The sequence below is a fragment of the Amaranthus tricolor genome, chromosome 8 (assembly GCF_026212465.1).
Source record: "Amaranthus tricolor cultivar Red isolate AtriRed21 chromosome 8, ASM2621246v1, whole genome shotgun sequence".
In the NCBI taxonomy this organism is placed as follows: domain Eukaryota; kingdom Viridiplantae; phylum Streptophyta; class Magnoliopsida; order Caryophyllales; family Amaranthaceae; genus Amaranthus; species Amaranthus tricolor.
This window is the reverse complement of record NC_080054.1, coordinates 22,453,725-22,464,992: the sequence shown is the minus strand read 5'-3', so window position 1 is coordinate 22,464,992 and position 11,268 is coordinate 22,453,725. Positions and strand designations below refer to the sequence as shown.

The 11,268-nt window shown below is 32.1% G+C and overlaps 1 protein-coding gene across 1 annotated transcript; it reads left to right on the top strand.

The window, feature by feature from the left end:
* Window positions 1–4,160: 4,160 nt before the first annotated feature.
* LOC130820796 (uncharacterized) lies at window positions 4,161–10,570 on the top strand. The gene is made up of 7 exons (XM_057686311.1): window positions 4,161–6,975; window positions 7,614–7,851; window positions 8,441–8,631; window positions 8,722–8,957; window positions 9,589–9,832; window positions 9,931–10,038; window positions 10,354–10,570. The coding sequence occupies exons 1-7, from the start codon at window positions 6,757–6,759 to the stop codon at window positions 10,474–10,476; spliced, it is 1,359 nt and encodes a 452-aa protein (XP_057542294.1). The 5' UTR covers window positions 4,161–6,756; the 3' UTR covers window positions 10,477–10,570.
* Window positions 10,571–11,268: the final 698 nt, after the last annotated feature.

The following is an 11,268-nucleotide window of genomic DNA, read 5'->3' as shown; positions in this document are numbered from 1 at the left end:
GTCATTATTATTATTATTATTTTTTTTACATTTTTTTTACTTTATGATCATTGATGACTATAATTTTATCTATATTGATTGACTTTAATTTTTAAGTTTATATCAGTTGTTGTATTAAAAAATTACATATTTTATTCCATGTTTTTTTTTAATTATTTAGAAAAACTACTCAGTTTTCTTATTGAATGTTATTTATTATATTGGGTATTTTAAAATTGTGATTGTTCACTTTAAGGTTTTAAGTGATAATTTAAAGACAATAATTATACATTGGGTTAGTCAAATAGAAATGATCTTATCGTGAGACCGTTTTATATGAGAATTTATGATATATTTTTTATAGAAAATTTTTGACTTTATAGTTTTAACTTTAATAATATTTTAAGATTTTTTATTTGTTTTACTCCGATCCTAACTTTTTTATATTTGTTTTTAAAGTGTGTATTAATAATAGTAACACTTTATATAAAATAATATAATATTTATTTTGTTAATAAAAACTGGTACATTCTTTAGTCTTCTTTATTATAAAACTCATAACTTGATATTTTTACTCTAGGTATTAACCTTTGTTGTTATAAAAATAGACTTTTTTTTAATATTTGCTCGTTCGAACACCTTGTTTTCTCGTTTGAGCACCAATGTCTATTTGAGAATGACTTACTGTTATGATAGTTAATATGGTTACAATGGTTACGTTCTATTCTATTCATTCATTAAGAATCTGATTAAAATGCCAATTTTATGAATGAAGTGTTAAAAAGAATGCATGCAATCTTCTATTATAAATAGAGGAGTTGCTTTTATGGGAAGGGTGGTTGAAAATCATTTATAGTTTTCTCTCCTCTTAAAGAGTGCTTATATTTTTGTTTTCGCTTTTCTTGCATCAATATTCATAGAGAGTTATAAACTCTGTGTTTATTTTCTGATTTCATAATCTACATAAGCACGAAATTTATTTCATTTTATTCACTTTCTACTAAGTGTCTAGTGCAGTTGTTTGTTTCTCATTGTGAATTTCATTAAACATTCACTAATATCTTTGTAGGAGAATTATCACAATAAAAAAGTTTCCATAGACTATAACTTATATCAAATTTCAAAGTAACAGATATCATTGCAAACAATAAGGAGATCCATGGTCAAACACAAGGGGATACAAAATTGTTCATTTGTAATTTGTATTGTACTACATTATATTACTAATAATATGTTAACAGTTAAGTAGCTTATTATTATTTTCCAAACTTAAAAATTTTATCTAAAAAATAGCTTATTATCTCTATAAAACTACCCTTGCTATTAAATTCATCAAAAACTTCGTTATCCTAATCCTAATGAATAAAATGTCACAATTCGATTAAGCAAGTTGGTGGGACCGTCCTATTTCATAAAGCGAAAAGAGAGCAACATTTTCTTTAGTTTAGCTACAAGCTGTGAAAGTGAGTAGTATTACTAAATCATTTCTATCATATCCAAAATCTAGAAAACAATATCCTTTTAAGATTCCCATATATTAGTAGTTGCCATTGCCACTTTTGAATTTGATTTATAAGTTACTCCTATATCTTTAAACTCATTAGGGAGATGTCTATAGAATGCAATAATATCTAACTAATAACATTTTGTGTAAAAGTGTGACTTAGAGTTTGATTATTTTGTTCATGGTATTATATTATGATATCCGTTTGTTGAAGAATTTTGAAGCTTTAAAGGTTGGTGTAATAATATTTTAGTCAAACCTTGGGCTTGTGTTTGATAAAGAACCGCCCATGACTTGTTAGTACATGTAATAAGTGTGGAAAGATTGGAAAAGATTAATCCTTGATGATTAAGGTAACAATAGTACATTGGACAACTATGAATTATGTTAGGATGAAGTGGGAACCAAGGCAATACATGAAATTAAGCAAAAAATCAAATAAAATAAAAGGCAATTGATGCAGACTGTCCGAACGAGCAATATTAGTTAAGCTACTTCTAATGTGCTCATTATTATTTTGTTGATATTTGATTGTTGCCCTGACTTTGCCTATTTAAACTACCATACTTCCTTTGTATATGTGTGGGCCAAGCGAAAAGCTTGAGCCGCTCATATACCTCTCTTATTAATATATAATTCTCTACTCTATCATGCTTAGTTTTTGCACTCTATGTATTTACCTTGATGTAATACCTTTATGATTATTTGATCTTTCAAGTTATCCTATCATTTAAATACATATACCGATCTAGTATAGGGGAAGCAACCAATATTATGGTGAACCATATTAAACCATTGCATTATTATTTGTATTTATTTCATACTTAAATTATCTTATTGCTTGTAAATGGTCAATTTCATTATGTACCTTTAGAGCTATAATTTTCAACCGTTCTTAACAAAGTAGACTCATCACTTCCACTCCTATTAGGCTTTCTAAAACTTTAGAATGAAACTTTATTTGAATTTTTTTTTCTGATTAGAGTTTCTTTTCCATTTACTTAACCCAATTTGAAGGATTGACACCTTAATAGTGCGTAATTGTCACCATTCCCAAACCTTTAATTCTAATAGTCACTTTCTGTATATAAATGTGTAAAAAAAAAAAAAAAGCTTAAAAAATGTAAATAACATCTCTTAAAAAAACTTTTTTCCCTTTTAAATCACACTCCCTCTTGAATCACTCTCCGTCTGCCAAGCTATTGCACAACTATTAAAAAAATTGATAGGGGTGATTTTGAATTATATAAATATAATTAAAAGTTAGAGAAAATAAGAGAAGATTTATAGATAGTCTAATTTTTTTCTATATAAAGTCTTGAATTCGATTCTTACTATAGTTGAACAAAATTTGGTCTAAACCACAAACCAAACCGTATTTTTAGTATTTAGTCTAATCTATAGTTTAAACTAATTGATCCATTTTTTTTCAAAAAAAAAAAAATATATAATCTTCTATTTGGTCCCAGTATTTTAGCTTTACAGTAAACCAGACCGGAAACTATATTGAGATCGAATTTTATTCTATTTTAAAATATATCTTGACCTAGATATTTCGAGATTTTTAGTTTTTATGGTAATATATTCTTGAATCATGTTAATGCAATCAACTAATTACAAATTATTATATTTAGTAATTATTAGTGCAAGTTATTTGCATAAACAAATATTTTAAATTAGAAATTTGAGAAACAAAAAAACATAGATTAGACCAAACAATTGTAGAACAGTTTGGTCTAGTTCGGTTTATTAGTTTAAATAGTCCGATTTGGTCTAAAATTTTCCAGACCATAATTTTTTATATGCTCTAATTTTAGTTTTAGACCATATCAAATCTGACCGTGTGAATCCCTTATTCTAACCTAACATTCCCTTCACTCAACCTACCATACACCCTATAAAAAGGTAATAAAGTCATTAGCCAAATTAAAATTATTACAAATAAAAAGAATGCACCAAAATAAAAATAAATGTTGGCAAACTGGTACCGGCGACATAGTACTAACATGTACTAAAATCCACCCCCACTTAGCTAAACCTGATTGGTTTAGAAATAATACTTCTCCTAATGACAAATTGACAGCAATTCTATCCTATGGATATCAAATCAAGCTTTAGTTAGGAGTGATCAGTGACAGTAACAAACATTACCCACACTTGAGTTTGAAAGGAGAGCTCCAAGCACCTGGGTTTACCCAACTTTATCATTAAGTAAACAAAATTAGTCACTATATTATTGGTACTCCCTCTCTTTTTACAAGTATATAATATGTTCACCAAAATTTAAAAAATAATTTTTTTAGAATGAGGTAATAATGATAATGATAATGTACGTAGATATTAATTAAATTATTTTTATTTACTAATAAAATTAATAGTAAATATATGAAAATCATAAAAATTATAAAAATGTTTAAAATAAAATTAATAGAATATATGTGGATACTATTGAATAATATTAAAATCTAAATAACCAAGGATAATTATATCAAAAAATTGTAATATAAAAAAAATTCTTCATAGGAACATCAATTGAAACCAATCAAAATCAAAATGATAATTAGGAACATCAAAAAGGGTTCGGAGCGAGTAATAAATGGAAGTAATATAATTACCATACGATTTGTATAAAAGAATTGAGAATAATTCAAAATTAGTAAGAAATTATATGGCAGCATAATCAGTTCCCTCAAAATACCAATTCTGGTAACAAATTTATTCCTCAAACAAATCAACATAGCCCTTTGAAAAATTTAAAGTTCCCAACCAAAAAAAAAGCCTACTTATTCCTTAATAAATACTCCTATTTCTCTTTAGTTTTTCTACACATTCTATTTTTGATTTACCTTTTAATTTTATTACTACAATTTCCATTTTTGCTTATCACTTAAAATTTGCTATTTTTCAACTTTATAGGTAAATCCCACATTCTCTCCTAATATATCATCAACAATTTATTTTTATTTTTTCATCTCATCTATATATTTCTTCTATCTCCTATTTTTTTAATCTATTTAGTTCACTAAAATCGATAACAACTTTTTTAATTTATAGCGAAATCAAAGAAATAGAGAAAGTAATGACGTAATTTCCCACAAATATTCTTTCTGAAGATTTGATCTCATCCTAAAGAAATCTAATGAAAGGAGAGACAAGGAGTTGTAATCAAACTAAAAGAAGGGTCCATCCACTATATGGAAGAAACTGAAACCACAAATGTCAAAATTAGTGGGCCTAAGAAAGATTGGAGTACTACGTAATAGATACCATTAAATTCATTACTTCATTATCAAAAAACGAGTAAGATAATTGAGATTCGAGTCTTATCTTATTTGGAGCATGCACCATTTATTTCGGAAAATCTTGGGCTTTCTAGCTAGTCTCATCACTTCCATTAGCCTACCCTGTAACCTTAAAAAAAAAATCTTCAACTTCATTTGAAATTGATAGGGGGACCAATAATGTAACAAGATCAAGAAAAAAAAACATGTTTTATCAGAAGAATTAATAAATTTATTATTGGTCTTGTACACAACAAGACCCGTACAAAAGGGGAATTGACTGGACAAAGCCCGATGAGGTTTTGTATATAACCAATTGATAATAGAAAGAGTAGTAGTGCATCAAACTTATATGTTGGTCGTCATCATTATCATTATACGCAGTATATCCCGCTCATAAGAAAACCATGATCAGAGTTTGGGGAAGAAAGAAAGACGGCAATTCATATCCACTGTGAAATGAATTCTCCGATGTCAGATCACAATGTGAGTTATTTTTTCAACGATAACAATGAAATGAAAGCAATGGCTTTATTATATGGACTATGGAGCAAGACTATTGTTTCATAGATGTCAAGAAGAAACCATGGGAACAGAAACTTCCTCTTCACAGCATACCACATGTTGGGGAAGTAAAGGTTAAAGAGGTATTCAGGGTATAAATGGTAGATTTTACAGGAGGTACTATCAAACATAACTCCTTTCAGTGCTACACATACTTTTTCAATCTCTACTCAGTTTTATTAGTCTGCATTTAACAACAAAATTTCATATCCCTAACGCCATTAAAAAGCTCCCACATAAGTGGGATTGGGGTTTGGGTTTGGGTGTCAGATGTAGAGACAACTTTGTTAATGGTAACAAAGAGCTTGTTTCGATTAACCCTTATGAAGTAAATTCAATATATTCTTATGGAAGGTGAAATTATGCAAAAATGAAGTCTTTTTGACATATCCATCATTTAGACTGACAATCAGTTGGTAAACAAAGGTAAATTAAAAGTATACTTCTACTTTTCTTATGATTATAGACAATCAAAGTAAAGTGCAAACTTGAAGCTCTAGAGTCTAGGCTGTTAGAATTAAATGAAACACACTTTTATGTATTGTGGTTGCTCTTAGACTCTCTACCCATTTACTTCGATCCCCTATGGTGTACTCATACGAAGTAAATATGCAAGATGAGACTCGACTCTATTGAACCCGTCTATAACAACAATATTCTATAACCCCAATGTCATTAAGTGGCTCTCAACTAGAATAGATTTGGAAGTCAAATGTACGCAAAATTATTATCAAGAAACCAACTCAATCAAAAGTTTAAACCGATGGTTAAGGCCTCATAATATATTATATACTCTAATACGCCACCTCACACGAGAGCCCTTTGGGTTAGAAGCATGGATGCAACACATACCCGCTTCATACCTAACGCTAAATATTCCACTTAAACAAGGGGTGGTTGAGATTTGAACCCGTAACCTTTTGTCACGTTAGCTCCGAAACCATGTTAAGGAACAAACTCAAACAAAAAATTTAAGAACCCCGGAATATGTTACAGAATCTAACACTTGCCGTTGTATATGAACGATAAATGATGCAGCAAGTTGCATACATTCACTGGAGCAAAATGAAAGCTCTGTCTAATAGTGTTAATTAAGGAATACATGAAATTCATTAAGTTTGCTTAATGAAAATATCTTCTAAAATAACTATTTGAAGAAACGATATTTGTTATTATCAGTTTTAAAAGGGAACAGATTAGAACCCCAGAAGTCAGATTCAGTATTCGTGATGGATAGTTAACCTTTAGATTTGTCCAATTTGAAAAAAGGACCACCAGGAAAGACAAATATGTCACTTAAATTTGTCACTGTTAGGCGTTTTAACAATGGAAGATTTACCAATACAACATACAAAGTTCCAACCATTGTATGGAATTATTGGTGAAAAGTTCACTAATCAAATGATTTGATGAACTACAAACATAATAATGGCGCCTCGAACACCAAGACTAGTCGTACCTGTGGATTTGAAGAAGCAGCCATGGGAGCAAGAGTTACCTCTTCATAATCGCTGGCACCCTCATATACCTCCGGTCGCAGAGGTAAAAGCAGGGGAGTTCTTTAGAGTTGAGATGGCGGATTGGACTGGAGGTGTTATCTGTGATAATGATTCTGCTTCTGATGTAAAATCTATTGACCTCTCAACTGTAAGAACCAAACAACTTTAAGCTTTAAAGTTCATGTGTATTCTACCATCAAAATGTTTAGCATGTTCTGTCTTTTGCACAAGTATTAGTTCTTTACTAGGGGTGTTTGGCAAATGACTGAAAGCTCTAATAGTTGATTACAGTGGCTAATTTGATCAGTTGATTTTAAACTTAGCAAATGGCTAATAGCTGATTACAATGGCTGATTTGATCAGCTGATTTTGAACCCGCACACTGCTATGAGCGACTTGTTCAAAAACAGCTTATTCATAACAACAAGTTGTTTCAACCAATTAGTTTACCAAACATTAGCATTAGCTGGTGTGACCACCCAATCCATTATTTATATCAAAATAAGCTAAAAATGTCCAATAAACTATTTTGCCAGACACCCTCGCTATGAGCAGCTTGTTCAAAAACAACTTATTCATAGCAATAAGTTGTTTTATGAATAAGCTATTTCAACCGGCTAATTCACCAAACATTAGCATTAGATAGTTTGACCATACAACCTCTATTTATATCAAAATAAGTTAAAATTGCTCAATAAGTTATTTGCCAAACACTCTCTATGTTTGCAACAAAAATCCATCATAGTTTTCGCAGTTGAATTTCTAACTATGTAGGAATTGAACCAGGTTCATTACTTAAGTGGGCCAATAAAGGTTACAGACGAAGATGGGTTTCCAGCCCAACCAGGTGATCTTCTTGAAGTTGAAATTTGCAACTTGGGGCCTTTACATGGGGATGAATGGGGCTACACAGCAACATTTGACAGAGAAAATGGGGGAGGATTTTTGACTGATCATTTCCCTTGTGCAACTAAGGCTATTTGGTATTTTGAAGGGATTTATGCATACTCACCGCACATACCAGGTGAATTTTTTTTATCTAAGTGAATAATGGACACCTCACTATTTAGACCGTCTTTAGTTCACCTTGAAACAATAAGATTCGGTAAAGATAAGATAAAAAGAAGTAATGTTCAGAAAAAATAAGTTTGATCCAGCAAAAATAAGTTTAATTCTGCACAATAAATAGTCCAGAACAAAAAATGGATCAGTAAAAATAGTTCAACTGACATAATTATGGCGAAGTAAACAGGGTCTTAGTGCTTTGCACATATCATTTGAGGTTGATGTTCTATTCTAGTTTCTCACTAAAGATCATACATGTCTGCTTTTACATGCACATGTATGTCGAAAGTACTTTACATGTGAGAAAAATCTCACATCACTAATTAGTGGGTTATGGACTTGCATATAATGCATGTGTATAATCCTCCTAATACCATATGGTTTTGGAAAAGAGTGAACCTCATCAAGTGTGTATGCAAGTCGACGCTCATTGACCGTGGGTTTGTGGACCTGAGCGTACGGGTGCCCCGTGGTGTGTCCACAGGATTGGGCCTATGGGGTGATTATGTAATGAATTGTCACGGCCTTACAATGTATACATATATCAGGAGTACGTTTCCCAGGATTAACACACCCGGGAATAATTGGGACAGCACCATCAAATGAACTTCTGGATGTATGGAACAAAAGAGAAAGAGAAGTTGAAGAAAATGGTCTAAAGTCTCTAACACTGTGCGAAGTTCTGCATTCTAGACCACTAGCAAATTTGCCATCAACAAAAGGCTGCCTGTTAGGGAAGGTAAGATAACTATGAAGCATTTTGATAGTATCAACAAAGAATGTATGAGCAAATAAATTCTGATGAAATATATATAATGATCATGAGCAGATAAAGAGGGGGACAGTGGAATGGGAAAGAATTGCTGAAGAGGCAGCAAGAACAATTCCAGGGAGGGAGAATGGTGGAAATTGTGACATCAAGAATCTTAGCAAAGGTTCAAAGATTTACCTTCCAGTGTTTGTGGAAGGAGCTAATCTTAGCACAGGTGATATGCACTTTTCTCAGGGGGATGGTGAAGTCTCATTCTGCGGTGCAATCGAGATGAGTGGCTTTCTTGAGCTCAAGTACCTTAATCTCTCCTCCCCACTTGTGTAATTCAGTTGCAAATACAAGATTTTTTAGTAACACAACAAAAGTACCAAACCAACGATTTAACCATCAGCTTAAACTTTTGGTTCAGTTGGTTATTTAACATTGTATTAAAAGTCAACGTGACATAAGAGTCATGGTTCGAATTTCACCCACCCCTCATTTCAAATGGGATATTTAACATCATACATGAGGAGGACATGTGTTACATCAACACTTTTATACTAAAGGGTTATCATCTGAGGGGGCGTAATAGAGTATCTAATAGTATATCATAAGGCTTCAACCTTCGGCTTAACTTTTTAGTTGAGTTGGTTCTTTGACACATGTTGAATTATGAATTAATCGCATAGGAAGACACCTTCTGACAAAATCCTGAATGTACTTGAGGCAATGTGTTTAAGAACACTGGGAAAAAAAAAACAGTTTTACTTCTAAATGAAGATAAAAATCAAAATTCTTAAGATAATCGGCCCTAACGCAGTAAATGATGCTAAAAAGTATCAGAATTCAGCAGGTTTTTTGATGTAAGATGAATTTACACTAACAAATAGTATATCATACTCAAACCTTAAAGGTTATATATGTCCATGCATGACTTATCAGGTCTGACATTATAAGAGGTGGAATGAAGGAATACCTCACACCAATGGGACCAACACCTCTGCATGTAAACCCCATCTTCGAGATAGGACCTATCGAGCCAAGATTCTCGGAGTGGTTAGTATTTGAGGGCATTAGTGTTGACGAGAGTGGACGGCAGCACTATCTTGATGCAACTGTCGCTTACAAGCGTGCAGTACTCAATGCAATTGATTACCTATCCAAATTTGGTTATTCCAAAGAGCAGGTTTGATTCTCTTGTGAAATATGCACAAGTTCATTCAATAATCCAGGTGAAAAAAGTTCAAATATCTCACCCATAGCAGCTGTTTAAATGCTTGCCAGATTTATCTCCTAATATCTTGCTGTCCTTGTGAGGGAAGAATCTCTGGCATAGTTGACTCGCCTAATGCTGTCGCAACTCTTGCAATACCCACTGCCATTTTCGATCAGGTATCGTTAAGTTTAGCTAGACTTATTGACAATGCCAGTAAATAATCGGGAAAAGACGAGATTCACACACTTCATTAGCCAAGGAGATATCATCCCACAACCATATAGCGATAAGAGGAAAGGGTCTAATGGCTTATAAAGTGTGCACTATATTTTACATAATAAAACATCCTCACATGTATCTCTAAAATTTGGCTTCACACACGAAAAACAAAGTTGCACTATACTTGTATATACTAGAAGGTTTTAGTATTTAAGCAGAAGTTCCTGTATTTCTAAATTCTAACCCCTTTATAACACATGCTATGGCTATAGGACATTCGCCCAAAAAGCAGCAAAGTTCCTGTTGGACCGAGATTGGTGAGAAAACCAGATGTGTTGAAGTGCACCTATGATGGTAATTTGCCTATCACTAGGAACCCATCTGCTTCTGCTTGACTGATGCTGTAACACAAGCGCAGCAGTCCGATGTATAATTCACACGGATAATTATGTTTACAATAAATAATGCAAAAGTCTTAAATTTCAAACTGCTAAAATCCATTAAAATTTAAAATCATTTAAAAACATAAGTTTAAAATATTACAATTGAGAGAATAACACATATTGTTTTCTCAAAAAATAATAAAAGCATAAATACAAAGTCACCAATAAGTAAAATAAAATGCAGTTAAATCCTTGATAAGAAAATAAATATTTCGGCCTGGATCGATCTTAAAGCTAAACTCTCCTGCAAAATACTACCATCCATGATACAGATGACAACCGTTTGAATCGGTATTAGCACCTAACGCCAAGTACAAACTCCTCAACAATGTAATACTATGACAATCATAATATATTCACAAGATATGCAAAGTACATTTCAATCCTTGATTTTAAGTTCCTCGGTTCTCGTTTATCATTTTCAGTCTTCGAATACTTTCAACAATTTTTCACATTCATCACATGAATGTAAATAAATATCTTTGCTACAGTCACCTACACTTGGTAGTTATAAGGTTCATCCAATGGATCTACTTAGATCCAAAATCACATTTGCACAACACACATAATAATGACTTTCTGATATATGTAAGAGTCTGGCTAGAGGAGGTACATATTCCAAACTCTAACTGTGATGGGAGCCATCACTCCACCAATTTTTATGCTCGAGCTTCTATAGGATAGGACTCCCTCGGTTCCCTTGTCTACACGCTGGTCCGTGGTTTGACATTTCCCTACTATCAG